Below are 23,391 nucleotides of genomic sequence, written 5' to 3' on the forward strand. Positions count from 1 at the left end.
GGGAGAGGGCCTGGAGGTTGAATCAGTCATCAATGGCCAATGATTTAATCAATCCTGCCTTTGTAATAAAGCCTCCATCAAACCCAAATGGACTGGATTCCAAGAGCTCTCAGGTTTATTTACTGACTACTCTACTCCTGGGACCTGTGTTCCACAGCCAGTCCTGTTCTAGACCTACAGCCTCTCTAGACTCTAGACCAGCGATTTTCCATCAGTGTGCTACTCTACTCCTGTAAAGGAGGAAAGAGGAAGGACATCTCTAAAATCAGAGAAGGAAAACTCTGACTCCAAAAAAACCTCCGCTGCCTTGCGGCATACCTCTTCAGGGGAAAGGCTAAGGGAGTAAACCCCGACAGAAAATCCGGAGACGGAGTCCCTAAGGCGGTTTGACATTGTAGTCAACACCGGCAACTCCTGCAGCGCACCTGAAGCCAAGCTGTATTGACTTTGTCTTTCCCTTGGACCCTTCAGCTGCGAAGAGAGGGGGGGTCTGCTGCATGGGCAACAGCAGACCCTCCATATCACCCTGCCCAGGCTCTGTAGCTTCAGTTTCACTGGAGAGGACACTCCAGCGTCATCGCAAGATGTCGACTCAACACGGGAGGAGACAGATACTGGTTATAAGCTCATCCGATTGGTGAAGGAAACGAGCGCCAGGGGTCTCCTCTGACGGTGGGAGAGGTCATCGCACCTCACTGGACAGCTACCGTCTCACCATGGCTCGCCTGCCCCATTGGGTGCGTGGGGATCAGAGAGGCGCCTCTCGAAAAGTGGGCCACAAAACACCCGCACCAGTTAATTCCAAGCAAACAACAAGAAAGAAGCCTCCGGCTCTTCGCCTCGCTAGCTGGAACATCAGGACCATGTGCCCCGGACTTACTGCAGACCTTCCGTGGATCAATGGTGCCAGGAAAACCGCTGTCATCGATAGGGAACTGGCACGACTAAACATCGACATTGCGGCTCTACAGGAGACCCGGTTGGCCGACAACGGAACTATCAGAGAAACCAACTACACCTTCTACTGGCAAGGGAAGTCTCCGGACCAACCAAGACAGCACGGTGTTGGGTTCGCTGTGAAGAACACGCTTGTTAACTCCATAGAGCCACCCACAGGAGGCACAGAGAGATTACTTACCCTCCGATTGTCAACAACTTTCGGCCCAGTCAGCATTCTTAGCGCGTACGCCCCAACCCTCTGCGCCACCACCGAAGAGAAAGAACAGTTCTACCATGCACTGGACGAAGCGTTATCCAAGATCCCCAGAAGTAACGCTCTTTATCTCCTTGGAGACTTCAACGCAAGAGTAGGAGCCGACCACATGGCCTGGCCCACCTGCCTTGGAAACTTTGGGAGAGGAAAGATCAATGAGAATGGTCAGCGACTGCTTGAGCTTTCGTGTCACCACGGCCTGTGCGTGACAAACACATTCTTCAAGTGCAAAGAGATCCACCAGGTGACATGGACGCATCCCCGCTCCCGCCACTGGCACCAGCTTGACCTCGTCATCACCAGAAGAACGGATATTGGCAGCACCCTCCTCACCCGCAGCTACCACAGTGCAGACTGCGACACGAACCATGCCCTCGTGGTAAGCAAGGTGCGCATAATGCCGAAGAGGTTGCACCACTCCAAGATGAAGGGTCGCCCACGCATCAACACCAGTTGTGCCAGCAACCCAGTTAAGACCCAGCAATTCATCAACAAGATGGAAGATGCACTCGGCGAGGGAATGGCGGCAGACGACATTATCGAATCCAATTGGCCACGTCTCCGCGACGCCATATACAACTCCGCCATTATTGCTTACGGGAAGAAAGAGCGGAAGAACGCTGACTGGTACGAGGCTCACTGGGAAGAAATGGAACCCGTGATCGAGGCTAAGAGGAAGGCCCTACTGGCTTACAAGGTCATGCCCACTCCCAGTACACTTCAAGCTCTACGGGCTGCCAGGAACAAAGTCCAGAAGACCGCCCGCCACTGTGCCAATACCTATTGACTAAACCTGTGCAGAAGCATTCAGGAAGCCGCCGATATAGGCAACGCACGAGGAATGTATGAGGGTATCAAGAAGGCAACAGGCCCAATCCCCTCCAAGATCGCCCCCCTTAAGTCCAAGACAGGTGAGGTCATCACTGACCAGGAACAGCAAATGCGGCGGTGGACTGAGCACTACCTCGAGCTGTACGCAACGAAGAACACCGTAACAGACACTGCTCTTAACGCCATCCCAGACCTACCAGTCATGGAGGAGCTAGACACCCCACCTACTGCGGCAGAGCTCGGCAAAGCCATCGACCGCCTCGCTTGCGGGAAAGCACCAGGAAGCGACGGAATCCCTCCAGAAATCCTAAAGAGCGGGAAACCAGTCCTGCTACAGCCGCTCCACCATCTACTCTGTCTCTGCTGGAAGGAGGGTTACATCCCCCAGGATATGAGAGACGCCAACATTATCACCATGTACAAGAACAAAGGAGACCGCAGCGACTGCAACAACTACCGGGGCATCTCTCTCCTCAGCGTCGTCGGCAAAGTATTCGCCCGGGTCGCTCTTGCCCGCCTGCAGACCCTTGCTTCCCGCGTCTACCCAGAGTCCCAGTGTGGCTTCAGAGCTGGCCGATCAACAGTGGACATGATCTTCTCCCTATGCCAGCTGCAGGAGAAGTGTCACGAGCAGCATAAACCACTCTACCTCGCCTTTATCGACCTCACGAAGGCGTTTGATCTGGTCAGTCGAAGCGGACTCTTCAGCTTGCTACGGAAGATTGGCTGTCCACCACATCTGCTTGCTGTGGTCATGTCCTTTCACGACAACATGCACAGCACGGTGTCCTACAACGGCGCAACCTCTGAGGCCTTCCCAGTCAGCAGCGGAGTAAAGCAGGGCTGCGTCCTCGCGCCTACGCTGTTCGGAATCTTCTTCTCCATGCTCCTCCAATACGCCTTTAAGGACTGCAGCGAGGGTGTCTTCATTCACACCAGATCCGATGGCAAGCTCTACAACCTGGCCCGTCTACGAGCCAAGACCAAAGTCAAAGAGGTGCTCATCCGTGAGATGCTCTTCGCCGACGACGCAGCTTTGACATCACACTCTGAAGAGGGACTCCAGCAGCTAGTCACTTGCCTTTCCCACGCATGCAAGGAGTTCGGACTAGTCATCAGCCTGACGAAGACGAATGTTATGGCTCAAGGCACGGGGACTCCCCCATGCATCACCATCGACGGATACACCCTGGAGGTTGTCAACGACTTCACTTACCTCGGGTCCACCATCTTGAGCTCTCTGTCAGTCGACTTGGAGGTCAACCGGAGAATCGCCAGGGCAGCCACGGTTATGGCCAGACTGAACCGGTGAGCGTGGAACAATTCCAGCCTCACTGAGAAAACCAGACTGCGCATCTACCAAGCCTGCGTACTCAGCACTCTCCTCTATGGCAGCGAGACGTGGACCACCTACGCAAGGCACGAAAGGAAACTCAACAGCTTCCACATGAGGTGCCTGCGACGCGTCCTGCATGTCACCTGGCAGGATAAGGTTCCCAACACCGAGGTGCTGAAGCGAGCCAATATGAGCAGTTTGCATGCAGTTCTTAGTGAGAGACGCCTCAGGTGGCTCGGCCATGTCAAAAGAATGGATGCAGGCCGTATCCCCAAAGACCTCCTCTACGGCAAGCTAGCAGAAGGCAAGAGGATGACAGGGCGCCCAAAACTGCGGTTCAAAGACATCTGCAAAAAGGACATGACACAATGCTCCATCAATCTCAACACATGGGAAGTTCAAGCAGACGACCGCCTAGCCTGGAGGCTCGCGGTCAGGCAAGGTACGTCACGCGCGGAGGCTGCGCGCAACGAGGAGGCGGCCCAGAAAAGATCGAGGCGGAAGCAGCGTCAACAGCAGCAACAACGGCCATCTGCCTTCACCTGTGACGAGTGCGGCAGGGATTGTCACTCCCGAGTCGGACTGCACAGCCATTCTCGGCGGTGCAGATAGACTCTCAAGAAGCTACGCCATCGTCTCTCAAGACGGACGGCTGCCGACGACGACGACGATATAATGTGGCTACTAGAAAATTTTAACTTATAGTGTGCCTTGCATTTATTTCTATTGTATATCACTGGTTTCCTCTCAATATTGCTTCAGGACATATAAATGAATTACCTTCCTGTAATTCTAAAATATACACAAGTATTTCATGATTATGTTGAATAAGAAGTATCTATAATCCACTATGGAATGCATCTTCTTGCCACCATTAGTATTTATTGACTATATATTCAATCTCTCTTGTAATTTCAGAAATTAGCTTAACTAAAATTAGCTAAACCCTACTGGTTTTCCTTTTCCCAACAAAATATATAATGCACAGAAAAATGCCTAGATTCAAGACAGGTATTCTTGTAATGGAATGAAAACAGCTTTTTACATCTTACAAGTATCTCTTAGAGGTTTGCAGAACACTTTTAATATAATATTCATTTCTCTCAGCATGGAATGTTTTCATTGTTTAGAATTTGGAACATTAAATATATTTTTCACATTTTCCTAAAGATGAGGTAGGATATGTTTTCAGACAATAAAATACTTGTGCTTTTATGAAATGTCTATTAACGTGAGCAGTGGGGAACTATACAAGAATGCTATCTTTCCTTTTTTATTGTTAAACACTGAAAGAGCAATATAAACTAAATTATAATTTAGCAGAAAAGCTAACACAGTAATAGTATTGTATAGAATGCAGTAATATTATCAATAAACTTAATTGGAAGTGTAATTCTAAAAAATATGTACAGTAGTAACACCAAATTTAGACTGTAGGGAATCAGATGGACCCAAACTCTCTAAAACAAAGTTACACTACCCTTTAGTTCATAACATTGTATGTAGCACAAAATATTCATTATATAAGCCTACCCTATAAAAAATTATTGTTTTGCCTTAAAATACCTCAATTTTACAGTTAAGGAGTTAAATATTTACAGATACATATAATACAATATAAACATGGATAAAGCAATACCATAAAATACAACAAAAACTAAGAATCAGAAGCCTGAGACTTGTAAGACTTGAGCTAGTTGCCAAATTTCAGATAGTCCTCATCTGAAAGATGGAAAAAGACTGGCCATAACTAAAAATCCCATGGGAATCAAGGAGACAACATATAAAAATAAACTTATTACCAGTAAAGTGTCATACGAATTATGCAAATATTATATTTTTAAAATTTTATTATAGTACTTTATTGTAAATATCAACCCTTCAGTTGATGTTTCTGAGTGGTCATTGTGGCAAAAAGTAATAAAAATATTTTAAATATCTTTAATTTCAGCTTTTTGAAACAACTTTTGAAACACCTTTGTACAAAATAATAATTGCAAAAATAAAATAATAATTGAAATTACATCAATAAATTAAAATATTTATGAAGAGGTACTTGATGATTATGGTAGAATTTTGGGAGAAAGGTGACCATACAATTTAAAGGACAAGCAGTGACAGTATAAATGTACAAAATGCAAGCATTGTCTACGTCCTACTCCAGCTGTCGTGATACAGTGGATTCTTGCATCATACTAAATTTATTTATAATTTTATTATTTAAAAAAAATATTTCCTACTTTCAAAATGAGTTGAGACTCCATCCCTTTCTCTCCCTTCCTTCAGCTGCTTTCACATGGTGTCAGGAGGCAGAAACAAAGAACATGGCTTTTCCTTCCCTAATACAGATTGTTATGGACTGAATTGTGTCCCCCAAAATGTATGCTACATTAAAGTCCTAAACCTCAAGAGATGGTATTTGGAGAACCAACTCTGGGTGCTAATTAGGTTTAGATGAGGTCATAAGGCCAGGGCCCTCATGATAACATTAGTGCACTTCTAAAACCAGATCTCTCTCTCTCTCTCTCTCTCTTTCTCTCTCTCTCTCTCTCTCTCTCTCTCTGTCAATGCAAGCTCTGAAGAAAAGCCATGTGAAATAAACAGGTGGAAAGTGGCCATCTGCAAGCCAGGAAGAGAGTTCGTATCAGAACCCAATCACGCTAACACTCTGAGCTCAGACTTCCAGCCTCCAGACTGTGAGAAAATATTTCTGCTGTTTAACCACCTGGCAGGGGGCCGGGGGGGAGAGGTAACCCAAGCTGACTAATTTACTGAATAACCCCTGGTGGGGCAGACAGGTGAAGAATCTGTGCAGTTGCTGCACTGGCACATGTGGGAGAATTCTCTTACTATTATTGGGAGAAAATAAAATGAGCATCTATGCCCAATTAATTAAATGAAAATACTATATTAGACTTGATCAGATAAAAATTTTATAGTCATTTTTTACATTTTTTTTCAGTTACAATTTATATTTCATACTATTTTGTATTAGTTTCAGGTGTATAGCATACTGGTTAGACAATCATGAGCTTTACAAAGTGTTCCCCTTGATAGTTCCAGTACTCAACTGGCACCACACAGAGTTACAACAATATTGTTGACTATATTTCCTGTGCTTTACTTTGTGTCACTTGTGACCCTTTCCCAACATTTAAGAAAAATAATAGCACAATATTACACAAATTATTCCACACGACAGAAAAAGAAGAAATTATCTGTGTTCACTATAATATAATACAAAAATGAAATAAAATAAAAGGGAGAAATTCATGGGCAAAGATGGTTATGTATCATGTTACAAGGTTATCTATTAATCTAATTCTGAATATCTTAGACTTCACAGTAAATATATGCATATGAGTTATGTGATGAGTAAACAGATAGGAAGAAGAAGGTACGTGATGCCAATTTTTTGCATTTTTTTTTCTTAACTAGGAAAGTTAAGGCCACCAGGAATAGATAAGAGCCCTAAAAACAATCTACTGTAAAGAACGTTAAACCCCTATAGTATCAGGCTTTCTTATATTTTCTGGTTTTATTACTTTTATGATTTCTTGCCAGCTCAGCCAGGTTTTAAAGTTATCTTTAATATTTAAAAAGCTTTTTAGGTGTTCTGCAACCCAGAAGTCTTTCCTTGTATAGTTGTTCACCATATTTTTAGAAACACACACACCTGCACAGGCACACACACAGCTGTACTTTTTTCAGCTACAGTTTTTACTCAAAATGAAAACAGTATATTTGAGTTCCATGGGTAAAAATACTTATTCTAACAAATTATTTAACTTTCCTCATTGAATAGAAAAATAAATATGAAAATTGGTACCACTCTTTTAGAAAATAAAATAGCAGTATGTTCATTCATCCAACAAAATACTGTAAGCACTTCCTATGTGCCAAGAATGAGTCTGGATCTAAGGGATCTGACAGTGAAAAAAATTAGTCAAAACTATTGGAATTCATGCAGATTACATTCTAGCAGGAGGAGGCTGACCAAACCAGGTAAGTAGAACAGGCAATATGTCCAGAGGCATTAAGCATTAGAGATCCTGATAAAGCAGGGGAGGTACATGGGGTTGGGGGGTATAGTTGCTACTATGACAGGCTGGTCAGAAATGTCGTGTCCTCACTGATAAGGAGACATTTGGACAAAGCCTGGAAATCGTAAAGTGATGCCTGTGACATCTAAGGGAAAGAGCTTTCCAGGCAAAGAGAATAAGTAAAAAGTTCCTGAGCTGGACACATTAGGTTTGAAGTGCTTATTAAAAATCAAGGCAGAAATGCTGATTAAACAGTTGAAAATGAGCTGAAGTTCAGGGGAATAACCAAGCGAAAGATATAAATTTGAAGTTGTCAGAATATGAATGGTATTTAAATCCATAGAGGGATACAATTACCGAGGGAATGAGTATAGTTAGAGAAAAAATCCAAAAATTGATCTCCAAGTCTCCTGTGAACATTGAGAGCTCCATAACTCACATGGGAGTTTTTTTTGTTTGTTTTGTTTTGTTTTTATGTTGGAGCTCAGAGGTGATCTGGTTAAGTGGTGGTGCTCTTCAAAGTAAGATTTTTAAAAATATTTTAAAGTTCTCTGGGCCCACAACTATCAATGAATACATATAGTATGATGGAAGGCAAAAATCACTGGAGGAAAAAAAGATCAGGGAATTGAGGTCCCAATGAATTAGGGAGCTTATTTATTTGGATACCAAAATCACAAAGTTATTATAAGACTACTTCTAGAGAGAGTTACAAGGACCCAGAAGCTAAATATTTTAAGATACGAGAATGTATACAAATGAATAGATAACTAAGAACGAGAGGTAATGAAGGATATCATTTGATGACATGAGATTCAAAGCTGTAAGTTTTAAAAAAGAGGGAGAATGGTCTGGAAACAGCATGGGGAATGAGGACGTAACCCTCCCCCAACCCCACCTCTAGTCCCAGAGATGTGGGACACAAGGAGAAGACCACCATCATTTCAGAGAGCAGAAGAGGAAGAAATGTCCTCAGAGTTGGGAACAGAGCACAGACTTCAGTTAGACCAAAAAGGTAAAGGGAACCCTTAGAAGAGACTACGGATTTAGGACTTTTGCTAGTTACTAGTTACGAGTTCAGGGAGAATAGTAAACGGGACATGGGAATGGAAAGTGTGAGGGATAAGGTCAGGAAAAAAAGACGTACAGAATTATATCGAGTGGCATTTTGGTGATAAGAGGTGACCTGGAAGTTTTAGGCATCTTGTGGAGATTGATCTACGACAGAGTTAAAGGACACTTAAAGAGATATGTCCTGAGGGTCACAAGGCTATGAACTTGGCAAGTAAGAATAGGTAAAAAAAAATCTTGCCAAGACCAGAGTCTGGGGGCCCATCCTCTTCTCTCCTGTCTGTCAATGATTATGTAAGAGAGGTTTTCATATCTGCAAAGAAGCCATACAGGAAAAACAAAATTTTCTAACCTCTTCGTCTCTTTTGTGAAGGGCAGTTTCATTCTTTTCCTGAAGATTACAAATGATTAAAGTAAAGCCCAAAAAACTGAAGGGATTTGTACCAGGCCAAACGGTTCTTAGGCAGAGCAATGTGGGCTCCTGTGACACATCTCCCTTTGTCCCAGAGCTTACTTATGAAAATGTCTGATACAGCATTTCTGCCATGCACCTGTTCCCTTAGAACCGGAGAGATGGGAGAACGCTTTCAAATTACTGGTAAAAGGGGCACGTGAGTAATATACGTTTGAGTGTCCTACCAAATGTATTAAAATAGGAGGGTAACCAGGCAGGTTCAAGGTCTAGAACGCAATGCTTCCCATGGCAATGGCAAAATAGCTGAATCCAGGAAAAGCCCCAGTGATTGTGTTTACACAGAAACAATAAACTGTACCTCCTGAGTTCAGAGCTGTGATAGTCTGTCAGTGTTGTAATGAGATGTGTCCAGTGCTTCTGGTAATAGGCTGTTTAGGACAGGGTCAAAGCTAGATCTCCAACACCAGATTTTCAAAACTATTATGCTTTACAATTTATATCTACGGAATTGTAGCTGATAATCATAGCTCCATTTCATTCAACCCCAGGAGATATGTTATGTACTTTCCAGGCAGTATTGGAACACTCTGAGGCTGGGATTGTCATCGTTCCCTATTTAACTAATGAATCACAGAATGATTCATTAGTTAACTTGAATGAGGTCTCCCATTTAGAAACTGGAAGAGCCAAAATTCTAACCTCATTAGAGTAACTAGAATAACTCCAGTGCCTTCACTACTGATCACTGTGCTATACTGCTTTAAAAGACAAGGTGCACCCAGACTTTTGTGGCTCAGTTGGTTGGGCATAGTTCTGCAAAGCGAAGGGTCACCAGTTCCATTCACAATCCAGGCACATGCCTCAGTTGCAGGTTTGAACCTGGTCAGGGCGCATACAAGAGGCAGTCAATTGATGTTTCTCTCTCACATCGATGTTTCTCTCCCTCTCTTTCTCCCAAACTTCCCCTCTCTCTAAAAATAAATAAATAAAATCTTAAAAAATAAAAAATAAATCAAAGACATGGTGTCCTGGCTGGGTGGCCAAGTTGGTTGGAGCATCATCCTATATACCAAAAAAGTTTGCAGATTTTATCAGGGCACATACCCAGGTTGCGAGATCAATTCCCAAGGCAAGTAGAAAGGCAACCAATTGATCTCTCTCACTCTCTATCTTACTTTCTCTCAAAAAGAAATAAATATCTCTCAGGGGAGGATTTGAAAAAAGACAAAGCTTCAAGCAATGTAAGATACATACATTTACGAAGTATGTCCAGAAAAATTCCAGCCATTGTTAATATAACAAGAATTGTTTGTGTGACATCAAGGTAGCCTGGCAGCCAAGGAGAGTGGATGCACATGTGTGAACAATGACAACTTCACTGTACTAGTCAGTGGGGGTGGTAGACACCATTGAGTGAGCATGTGTACTGTGTGACCATGGCATTCAAAATGACTGAGCAAGTAGAACAACGAAACTGCATCAAATTTTGTGTTAAGCATGAACATTCCTCCACAGAAACTATTCAGAATATTTAGAAGGTGTGGCTATGGGTAACTGATAATTGGCAGCATTATCACAATAATGCGCCTGCTCATGCATCCCATCTCGAAAAACATCAGATCACCAGGTGACTCAGCCCCCTACAGCCCAGATTTGGTGCCCTGCAACTTCTGACTTTTCCCAAAACTCAAGTCACCTTTGAAAGGGAAGAGATTTCAGATTGTTGATGAGATTCAGGAAAATAAGACAGGGAAGCTGATGGTAATTGGTAGAATTATATGAGGTGCCAAGGTGCCTACTTTGAAGTTGACTGAAGTGTCATTGTCCTATGTATAATGTTTCTTGTATCTTGTATCTTCTTCAATAAATGTCTTTATTTTTCATATTACAAGGCTGGATACCTTCTGGACAGACCTTGTGTGTGTGTGTGTGTGTGTGTGTGTGTGTGTTATATCATATACTACATATCACACATGTTATATATCATATATTATACACCATGTATCTAAATTATATATTAATTATATATTATATATAAGTCAAATGAATAGAAATAATGACTTTTTCTTAATTCCTATTTTCTTAAATAATGATAATTTACTTATTCTAAAAAAGAATTGGGCAATTTTTGTTTAAGAGCCTAGTAAATTACCACACACCTCAGAAAAAAACACAAGATCTACATTCTCTCACAATTTAAGCTACATTCTATTATTAAATAGGCCTCAGTGACTGTTTCAGATATTCAGTAAAGCTGTAACTTACTAACCTAAATAGAGTTATAATAATTATGTGGAGAAAAAGCTTTGTCGTGCAAATTTTTAGGCTATAACCTTAAAATGAACTAAAAAATTAACAAGCATATAAAAAGTATTCATTATTTTTCACCCAAGACACAAAGCCAAGGCCACAGCTAAGTTATTCAAAAAGAAAATCCACATATTTGACATTTTATTAATAGCGTATATAAAATAAGTTGTTGGCCACAAGCCTTCAGCTATTTCTGTCCTTACCAAAAAAACATAAAATAAATATAATAAAATTCAATTATAAAAGAAGAGGTTTGGATAAAAACAAGACAAAACGAAAACCTCACATACAACAAAGCAGTAATAAAAATGCCCCTCTTATTTCATTAAAAATATATTTCATTTTAAGGAATAAAAGAATAGCTACCCTGTAGCATGTGGAAATAATGATTTTTATTACAATTTTTTATACTTTCATCATGTTCAACTTTCCAACTCCCCATGAAGTTATGTGAGCACTGAGAGACTTATAGCATAAAACAACTTGGTTTTAAAGCATATAAACTGCATAATATTTTCCTTATTTTAATGGTATCTCTGGAGTCTACAGAATATCAGTAAATAAGAACTAAAAAATGGTGGCTGGTCTTATTTTTCGAATGTTTATATTCATTACTGTTATTATTGTATTTTACATTCACAAATTCTTTTTTCTTTTAGTAGTCATTATGTTTTAGCCTACTATACAGGAACAGACACATAGAAACATAGAGAATATATTCCATTTAGGTGGCTTCTTTTAATTTACATTCAGTAATTCATTCATTCATTTAACAAGTGTCTATTCATGCCTAATATGTGCCAGTTACTTATCACTATGATAAGTACAGAGAGTCTTCAGTTTCCATAAATTTATGGTTCTGTAAGTAAATATTTCAGATATTTCAGCGGAAAAAAATTTGCACGGGTTGACCTGTTAACAAATCTCAGAACATATTGTGCAGGTACTGCCTGTTTTGCCAGCCTTTCACTCACAATTTCACAATGATCTATAGCTCGTAACTGGAATTCTCTCAACCCATCTTTTAGAAGGCCTTCCATCTTTTCTTTAGCACTAAACAGCGGTCAAGCCCCTGTATAGTAAGCTCTGGGTATATGGAAAAAAGAAGGCTTAAGTAAATTTCTACATTCAGATTAAAGCCATGAGAATTCCTGACACTTGAATGAGCTCAGAAGCTCCTGCACAAGGGAAGGACACAGGTGATTCATCTGGGGCGGACGGGATTTGTAAATAGAGGCTCCCGTCAACCCTTAGCATGACCTGAAAAAATTCTAAATGTCACAGAATTAGTAGAACTTTCACTTATGAGGTAGTTAAGGACTATAAACCTCAGGTTTTAGGATTATTTGATTTCAAGATTATTATCTATTCAAACAATTTCATTCATTGAACGTATGCCTCATGATGAACTGTTGACAGCAGTTACTTCTTCACATGCATATTCAGTTCTAGGCTCAGTTGAGACCCACGCATTATTTCACTAACCCAGGGCCTCAGATTATCTGATCAAGACTAAAATAAAAATCTTAAACAACCAATCATATCTGTTCAAGATCCTGACATTATATTCACAAATACTAATAGTTTGGGGGAAAACTGGTTGGATAAATGAAAAAGTGTTTCATGAGCCTCCACTTGATGCTGGAATTCCTTTCATAATAATCCTAACAAATAAAGGTTGTAAAACTGTAGTTGGATCAAGGAATTACAGGCAGGAGTGACTTGGGAACCCAAGGAGGAGGTTATTCTGAAAATTTTCAAAAATGTCTTCCAAAATTAATCATAGTCCCACTCTACAAGAAGCTTTTTCTCTTAATGATAGCCTGAAGCTCAAGAATATGAGTAATAAGTTAAAAAGAGGGAAAAGTACAAAATATTTTCTTTGAATCAATAGCCGCCTACGTCTTCAAGCAGCTCACCACATTTCAAAGAGTTTCTCAGTCACACTTAAGGGACTTTAAAGAATCATCTATATTTTCTTTTGAAGAACTATGTAGTTTTAATAACAATAACTCAACTATTCCGAACTTTTTAAAATTATAAGAATTTATCATTTTACTTTCCCAACACTTTCAAAATTCATATACATCAAAAAATCCTATCTCTCCAGTTCAAAAAAGGAGCTAAAAAATTATCAATAGTTATTTCTGAAATTTCTTTTTGATCCAGTATTTGAAATGAAATAAAAACAAAATGACTGTTCAATACTAGCTGTTTCACTTTGCCTTTTAAATGAATGAAAAATAATGAAAATCACTACTACTAACAGTTACACAATGAGACTCACCAGTTCCTTTCAGAAGCCCCATGAAAGGGGAGGTCATGGGTTGTAAGGAGAAGCCAAATTTGGTGAAGGGAAAGACATATGAGTCCAACATTCTGTTTCAAAAAATAGAAAGGTATAGCTCTGGGTGAATTACTAGTCCTGTTCTGAAACACAAGCTTTCAGGACTAACGTTATAGGATTAGATACTAATCTTGGAGAGAAAACTACTTGGCTCCTGTCAACAAAGACAGCATGTGTTGTGCCCTCAGTGCCTCACCATCAAGGGCACATCATAGGCCCTCTGTAAATATTCATACTGAATGAAGACAAAATAATACCAAATTTCGATGGCTCTGACCATGGATGACAATTAGTAACATTTACTTTCTGAACAAAAAAAGCTAACAAAAATTAGAAACATAAACATGCATCATATCTATTTCTTCTCTATTTTGCAAAAGATTTTAAGTAACATGTTTTCCTGTGATGACTTGGAGAGCTTCAACCAAGTCAGTGGAAGCAAAAACCATATACTATGCAGAAACTTTAGAAAGTGCAAATAAGCAAAAGGGAGAAAATTTAAATTACCTTTAATTCACCTCTCTAATATTTTCGTGTTAATTGCAAACCCTTAAATTCTTCTTATCAGCCAAGCACTATCACGTTTAATCCTCATAAGAAGCCTCTAGGTACTTACTATCACTATACCCATTTTATAAATTAAGACATTTATGGGTTAAGTAGTATACAGTTCAGATGATTTCAGCTAGAAATGCGTGGAGCCAGAATTTGAACCCAGGCAGTGAGAAGGACTTCAAGAACTAAGCTTCTTCTTATTACTTTATACTGACACTATGTGTCATGATTAAAATGTGTGATATATTCCATACCTTTTCTTTGTTTACGTATAAACAATTGTTAGTTTACTTTTGCACTTTATACCATGAAAATCTTTCTTTGTAAATGTACAAAGATGTGCATTGTTATTTTGGCCCATTATATAACATTCCATTGCATGGATTTAACATATTGATGGTTTATTTATGAATCTTCTTCTGCTGGACTTTTCGGTTATTTTCATTTTTCGTTATTTATGAACAAGGACAAAAGTCTTTGTGTATTCATATCTATGTGTATATCCAATTATTTCTTTATTATAAATGCCCAGAAATGAAATTGCTAATGCACATGCTATATAGAAGAAATTTGTAGTACTCTAAAACATTCTGCCCATCAAAGAGTAGAGTCTGTGAGGGAGGAGAGTGCAACTGTCTTGTTCAAAGTTTTACATTAAGTGCATAGTAGGCACTTAATAAATAATAAGTAAATGGCTGAATTATAAGATCTATTAGTATAGTTGTCATTCATGTGGTCACACCCATTTAGGCAAAGAACTGAAGTGTACCTAATATAACAAAATATATTGCCAAGAGAAAATAGGAGATGCTTAGTAAGTATTCAGGCAGTTCTGCAAAACTCCATCTGAAATTCTTGAATATATCTGTATGTCACTGAGGACTGGGTCAAGATAAACTAATCAGTCATAGTTTGCTTTGCTTTATTTTATCTGATCTATGGTTAAATATTATGTAGATCTCAATATTATAACTATTAATTGAATTTTTAGAAATGATTCTCTATTAATGAAAGATTGTAATAGAATTAGGCCATAACTCATCCATTTAAGCAAAATATTTTGCAAGCTTTAAGGTGAAATGACACATCTTCATCTGTTATTAAACTGATAAGAATAACCGAAATGCAAATTGTCATGTAACACACATAGGAAACTCCTACTGATCATGAAACTAAGGGAAGTATGGGCTCACCTGCCTGAATTATAGACTGTATTTACAGAAATGCAATTTTCATGCCTCCAAATGCACCAAATATCATCAACTAAAAAAATCTGCTCTCATAAATGAGTGAATGATAAATGAATTTCCTTGATGGAAAATAAATATTTAGAATGCACTCCCCATTTATCATTATTTCGTAAAAAGACTAAGTTAATGTATGATAATTAATCTTTGAAGTTTAAATTCAAAGGTACATTAAAGAACTTCACTTCCTTGAACTTAAATTTGAAAAGCAGAAGTATTCAATTTTGTTTTCCCTCAGCAAGTCAAACAGAGACAAATTTGGGGAAAGGAAATAAATCATACATTTATATGAGTCTATACTATTTTTTCATGTAGTATCCTTGGATTACTGGTCTTATCTAAACTAAAAAATGTAGGTTTTTAAATTAGTTAATGTTTCTAGTTATTAAAATCTTACTTCAAATTCTAAACTATTTGATTTAATCACTATATTAACTACTCTTTTAACAGCTACCACTCTGCTAAATCAACCTGGACTTTGGGTTAAATTAGGTAAAGGCAGAAAGGAAATTCTTATAAACCAGTAAATACCCAATACAATCATTTCTTTTCCTTCACAATTAATATCTTATCATGGATAAAACCAGACCCTAAGTAATAAAGCTCTACATATCTAGTCCACTCTTCCAAACTTGAGTGTCGTATTACACTTAAGCCAAAAGTGTGGGTGCTTCTAAACAAGAATCTTCTCGTGTTAAACACATTTCTGAAGCAGAAATATTGGGAGATCGATGCCATTCTGTATAGCCATTGTAACATTTTCTCAAATGTCACTTATTTATAATTGGGCCAATTACCTCAAATTTCTGCCATGTTATAATAATGACCAGACAAGGGTCTGAAAAAAAACATTTTAACAGAGCAGTATTTATACTCTACAAGTAAAAATGTTCTTGCAAAATGTGCCACAGGGAATTTAGAGGGCCCAGCTTTAGCTTTAGGGCCAAAAATCATATACACAATTATAAAATTATTTTGAAGAGGATGATGGTATTTAGTGGAATAATTTAGCAAAGTAACTGACCCATCCCCCCACACCTTTGGGAAGCAGAAGCAATACTCCAAATTCCTGCCTACTAACTATGCTTTGTAAGAGCAGCTTCACTTTGTTAGAAAAAGAATAACTTTAAATTATTAAAAGAAAAAAAGAAAAATTATAACTTAACTCTGTTCTATAATTGCTGCAGATGAGTTATTAAAATCCAAAACTTATGTAATATTATCATAAAATATGGCATTTTTCTCAAGAAAGCCACAAATTGGATTTGAGCTTGTGCACTGTAAAACCCAGATGGTTTGCTTAACTACTCACACATCCAGTTCAAAAGTTAATTGAACTGAAGACTAAAATTTTGATAATTGACATTGCTTTGAGGGACTCAAGCAGAAGGAAAAATTAGCCTCATGCATGGGGTGTTAATAGACTTGAGAAACCACAAGAATTGGTCAGGAAATACTGGCAAAGTAGAAGGAAAGTAATTTCCTATCGATTAGCTTAGAACACTTTACCTGGACTTCCCATGGTACTGTTGCTTTTCTTTCTCCATTTTTTTACCCACTGATTCAATATTAGTCACTATTTTACACAGTTTAACTTGTTCTGGAATTAAAAAAAAAAAACAACTTTAATTGTAGACTATTAGTTTTCAAGTTATAAGTGCATTTTTCAAGTTAAGTTGCAAATCACAGATTTTTTAATAACAAGTAGTACAATATTTTTCAAAAAGAATTACTAACACAGAGTTGCTCTAAAAACACATTCGAGTGTATTTTGCCCACCCCATGCTCCTCGGATGTTTTGCAATTACTAAAATTTAGCAGTGAAAGTATAGAGTAAATGAACTACATAGATCAGGAAGGAGAGAGCTCCCCAGAAATGTCGGCAGCAGCACAACGCAACCCGATGGATACAAATGGCCCGTGTACACACATCAACATTATTGTCATCACGAACATCATAGGGCTTAGTTTTTACAGGTGAGCCTGCCAGTTTAAAATAATTCAGCAATCATTAGTTAATATCAACAGGACCGCTGAGTGCTTCCAAAATCTCATCCATTTGATTTAAAAACTGACGTCCAGGAAAAGCAGACTTTCTATTTAAAAATAAATAAATAAACTAGTTCTTCAAGTCCAAAGAGACAATTCCATAAATATTTTCAAAATACCTACTACTTTTTATTTTTTTACAGGCAATGGGACTACTGTATAGTTTTAAGCATTCCAACAAAATATTGCCATACATTAAGTACCTTCTAGCTACTACCTCAGGTGTATAAAAGAGTATATTAAAGGTAGAACGAAACCCTCAATTTTAGAATTATTTACAAACCAGTGGTGTCTCAAGGCTAACAGACAGAAAAGCAGAGTCGACTGCATTATGTAAATTAGATTGAAAACATATACATGGAACATTAAAATTTTGGAGAAATGAAGAACAGAACGTTAATATTTGTTGACTCTATAAAATACCAGTGTTATTAGTTAGCATTCCCTACGAACCCTGTTACACCGGTGCCTTATTGCTCTTTGTTTGTTTGTTTGGTGAAGCACTGTGATTGTTCCCTTTTATACACGAGGAAAGCAGAGTACCCAAGATATTGTAAGTCTAAAGGTGCAGAGCCAAGGAAGGAGCCTGTACCCTTCTGACTGTAGTTCAGCCTTCATCAGTCTGTTCAATTGCCCCCAGAGCTCATGGACCCTTGGGTACCTAAACCAGGGAAAGAGTGTAATTTCTGTCTTGCTTACTTTGCAGGGTAACTATAGAGGTCGCAAGGTACATTTTATGTTAAGACACATAATAGGTTGAGAAATATATTAAGGTGAATTAGAGAAAAAATTCATAAGATTGAGTCTTAAACATAGAAACATTTGAAAATATTTGTCACAAGCTGTATGTTAATTGCTGTATATTGATAACATATTTTATTCTCATAACCATCCTATAAATTAGGTACTATTTTTATCTCCATTTTACAGATGAGGACACTGAAACAAAAAATAGAAGCTAACTTTCTTGAAGTTATATAGCTAGCCAGTAGACAGAGTCAATGTTTAAAGCCAGGCAGGCCAGCCTTGGAGCCTGCAAACTTAATCACAATGATATTTAATATGCATATTTTTTGTTTGTTTAAGTAATATCTACTTAGTGAGAATAGCTATGCTAACTCCGAGAGAGGGAAGATGAAGGATATAATACATTAATTCTTTTTTCACTCAGTATGTTATAATCTACTTCCAACTTTATTGTTTTCAACGCTTATAGTGCCAAAACTGTCTGGTCACCTCCTGTACCATTTTGACATACTTCCATTGGTTTTTGAACACTCCTTCATTGCTGCCACTATAAGGGTTCTAGGCTCACTTTGTCCTTTCCCTGTCCAAGACCTGGAATCAGGCCTCCAAGGAGCTGTGGTCTCTATCTCTTCTAAAATCGGCTTGCTCTCATCCCGGCTGGTGAGGCTCGGTTCGTTGGAGCATCTTTCAGTAGATCAAAAGATTGCTGGTTTGATTCCCAGTTAGGGTACATACCTTAGGTTGTGGATTTGATCCCGAGAGGCAACCAATTAATGTTTCTCTCATATCAATGTTTCTCTCCCTCTCCTTTCCTGCTCTCTCTTTCTCTCTCTCTGAAATCAGTAAGTATACATTTTTTTAAATTAAAATTACCTTGCTCTCTATTCTCTAGTGTTTCCTAATCAGAAAATTCTAGTAGATTCATGTTAAAAATTCTCAATATGCTCCCCAGAGCTTAGTCTTTCATATTTTCCATGTCTTTGTGCTTATTTTACAAATTTCTTAAGATACCTTCTATAGTTTACTATTTCTTATCTTCAGCTTTATTAAATTCATATTTAAAACTTACTAAATTTCTTGTTTAAATTATTATATATTTATTTCTAGTAGTTCCTTTGGTTCTTTATCAAATCTTCCTGAACATTTTATAGTCTCTAGTTCATTCACATTTTGATACTTTTACTTTTTAAATATATTAAGCATACTTATTTTCTATTCTTTATCAGAAAATTCTAATGTCTATGGTCTGTGTAAATCTAATTTCATTTTGGAAGAACTGAAGGACTAGGTCTCTCATTCCCAGGTTAATTTCTTTTAGATTTTTTTAAATTGTAAACTCATATTTCATAGGAATGGAAATTATTTGCAAGCTGGGATTGAGATCCATTCTTTGAGAAATAATTTATTTTCCTCCAGGCAGTTGAGAAAACTTTTAACTCATAATAACATTAAACAAGTCTCTCACTTAGGGATTTTTGAGATTCCAGTAATATCGATTTTGATTCAATCCCAGGTGAGGCTGTTTGTGGTTATAAATTATAAGAGGAAACTTTGTTTTTCCTTCGCTCAGAGCCAAGGCTAAGACACTCAAGTTTCCTTGCTATTTCCTTCTCACAAAGCAAGACTTTTTACTTTCCTGGTGTAGCCATTCATTGATGGCATCACCTTCAGGGGAGACCCAAATTTGAGGAGTCTCTGTAGTGACTTCCCACCTTACATGTTTCATGAATATTATTCTGTGCCTTGATCAAGCAATGAAAACAAAATGTCATGACCACAAGATATGTGCAGAAAGGACCAGCTACAGAAGCTGGGCTCTGCCCTCAATCTTTTGTTTCTCTTTTTCTCTCCCATTTTTGATTTCCAGGTGCTCTATAAAAATGTGTCGAATAAAGAAATGCCTTCAATACTTTCCCCCATTTTGCTAGCCATTTGCATTTCAGGACTCGACTCAGGAAACACCAGTTGTTCTAAACATTAAAACAATTTGCAATACTCATTGTAATACCTAACACATTCATAGAACACTAAACAAATCCATAAATAAAGTATTTAATACTTTTTATTCAGTTACATGAAAGTTTTACTATCACCACTTACTATAGATTTGCCATTCCTCCTTCAACCGACCGTCATTTCTGCCCCAACCACCATAACAAATTCTTTTATGTCCTCCTTTCCAAAAAAAAAGTAGGAGCTCTAACTCAGGTGGCTAAAAGCAGCCAATCTTAAATATAGTAGTTAAACTGGACAAGTTTAAGTTACTAGGAACAAGTTTTCTAGAGTTCAGAGGGTTTTAAAAATATAGTTGGCATATAATACTATACTAGTTTCAAGTGTACAACATAGTGATTGGATATTTATATACTTTACAATGTGATCATTGTCATCAGTCAGTGTACAAACATAATATTATTGACAATATTCACTTTCACTTTTTCACCCATTCCTTCCCTTCTCTCCCCTTTGGCAACCACCAGTTTGATCTCCTTTTCTATCAGTTTTGTTTTGTTTGTTTTACTTTTATAAATTCCACATGTAAATTAAACCATAAGGTATTTGTCTTTCTCTGTCTGACTTATTTCATTTAGGACCTAGAGGGTATTATGGAAAGTAGAATTTAGAGTTTTAATAATTCAGAAACTGGGTACCATAAAAGGGAGTGTATTCCCCATAGTAGGTGTCTCCCGGCAGAGATTTGATAAGAACTTTCTGGAGAAAATTATAGAGCGGATTTTATACCATAAAAATAGTTGGGCTGGATGAACTTTAAGCTCTCTTATATGCAGAGATTTAATGATACTATAAAAGTGTCTCACATTGTTTAAATCCAGATATTTTACCTTCAAAAACTGAGATTTTTTAATTTTGTATATTAAAGTGATTATAAAATACTTTTCTCATCTTTCTCTTTTTTAAGACCTACTATTTAAATTGTACTTAGTTTCATATGAAGTAATTATAACAAAATTAAAACAATGTTTCAAATTTATAGACAGATTCATTAGTCAAGAATGACAGATTGCAATTTACTGACATTTCACATTCTAGTGTGTGGGCTGGGTGGATGTCATATGATTTTCTACGGTTGGAATTTCCAGCCCATATGTGTTAATATAGAATGCCAGTTCCTCACTAGACTGTGAACTCTTTTGTGGTCTCTTCAGGACAAAGATTGTATTTTTATCCATCATCTACTTATTCAATCATTCATTCAACAAATATTTACCGAATGCCTAGAATGTGACAGGAGTCTGCTAGGCACCAGGGATATGAGAAATAACCTGGGGATTGTGAAGGCTATATTCTGGGAAATAAAATTAACCAAATGATGAAATAATTATGATGAAATAATTATGCAAATAATTGAGTAATTCCAATCATAATGCTATGAAAATTTACTTCCATTATCTCATAAATTGAAGACAAGGAATGAAAGGTATTCTTTAGCATTGTAATTGGGAGATTATTGCTGGAAAAGTTAACGGCAAGATGGACATGAAAACAAAACTTCACTGGTTTGAAGGGACAAAATATTGGGAAATAATAAACATAGACTCTTTTCAAGAGGTGTGGTTTAAAGAGAAGAAGAGAGATGAAATGGTCACCATAGGGACATATATTTGAGAACAAAATATTTTGATGTCGATATATAATATTTTAAGATGGAAAGCTTTTAGGATATATATATATATATATATATAATGAAAGGAGGGAAGCTGAAAACATAGAAAAAAAGCAAATAACACATAATAAATGAGATACGTTCCTGGCAGAGAAGGGAAGGGATAGAATAAAATTTAGCCAAGATCTAGAGAAAAGAGGTATTTTCTTAGAAAAGAAGAAAGTAGATCAGGTGGCTTATTGATAAGTTCCCAGTAAGTTCATCCAGAACACCTTTATTTTCTCCATGAAGTGGGTAGTGAGGTCACTTACTGAGAGAAGGGGACAGAAGTTGGATAAGGGTCTCCAAGAGAGTGGTAAAGATTTGGGATACATATCAAGAGGAGTGGGAAAAGAATTGACCAAGGTCAATAAAAGGTTTTAACTTTTTAATGACCTCTTAATGTAGTCACCAGAGCTAATACTTAATAGCAAAACAAAACAAAAATTTCCCTTGCTACTATTCAATTTCTCTTCACTTCATAGAAAACGTTGAAACTGGTTGTCTGGTTACATTTTGTGCTTCCTCACCCCATTTACTCTTCAATCCACTCCAATCCAGCTTGTATAGCCATTGCTCTTATCAAGGATACGATGACTTTCATGGTGTCATGCCCACTCTCTCCTTTTTACTGTGTCTTCAGCAATGCTCAGTGACAATGGTGACTCTCTTGTAAAGGCACTATGTGACAGCACTTCCGCCTGGTTTTCCTCCTACAAAAACCAGTCTGCCCAGTCTCCTTTGCTGACTCTCCCTCTTCTATCTGACTTCTAAAGAACCGCGTACCTTAGGTCTCTATCATGAGCCCTTTTGTTTACATCAACATCACTTGTTCTCTGAGAGATTTCATCCATTCCTTGGACAAATTATATCTCTACTAAAATTTATTCTCCAGCCCACACCTGTACTCAAAATTTCAGACTCATGTATACAGTTGTCTTATACATGAACATGTACATGTATGGTAATAAGTATCTCAAATATATTTAATGGAACTCTTATTTTTCTCCTCCAGAAACTGTTCTTTCTTATCTTTCTTGTGTCAGTAAATGACATCATCATATAGTCACCCATTCAAACCAGAAACTCATTATCTGTCACTAAAATATATCTAAAATTTGTCCATTGCTCTCTACCTTCACTAATATCACAAAATTGTCATCATAATGCTGCATAACAAATCAAATCAAAACTTTTAAAATGAGGCTACATTTCAATTACTCTTGCAAACCTGAGCCTTTGCATGGGTTTACTGGGTCCTGACCCATATGATGGAAAAATACTTGTGTATATCCCTAGTCAGCCAATCTAAATTTTTCCCTTAAACATAACTTTAAAAAAATGTCCTAGAAAATAATTATCCATGAATATTTTCACATTTCTACATAGTCAGGGCTTTCTAAGCAATAAATTTTGGCACACCAGTTAAGGATGCTTGAATGGCAAACAAGCCATAGGAGTTGAAGCAGAGACCTCATGAGAGATCCAGTTCCACGGAGCAATAGACACGGAGACCATCATCTTCCCTGCTCTTCCCAGAGTAATGGATTTGCTTATATTTCT

General features: G+C 37.9%; 1 protein-coding gene across 1 annotated transcript in view; it reads right to left on the reverse strand.

The window, feature by feature from the left end:
• IQCM (IQ motif containing M) overlaps nt 1–23,391 on the reverse strand; it is a 234,099-nt gene that overhangs the window by 184,670 nt on the left and 26,038 nt on the right. The window contains exon 4 of the mRNA XM_090290157.1: nt 16,878–16,968. Coding sequence (XP_090146283.1) covers nt 16,878–16,968 — 91 coding nt within the window. The remainder of the gene's footprint in view (nt 1–16,877; nt 16,969–23,391) is intronic.

The sequence above is a fragment of the Furipterus horrens genome, unplaced genomic scaffold (genome assembly GCF_987537825.1).
Source record: "Furipterus horrens unplaced genomic scaffold, mFurHor1.1.pri manual_scaffold_10, whole genome shotgun sequence".
NCBI classification, from domain to species: Eukaryota; Metazoa; Chordata; class Mammalia; order Chiroptera; family Furipteridae; genus Furipterus; species Furipterus horrens.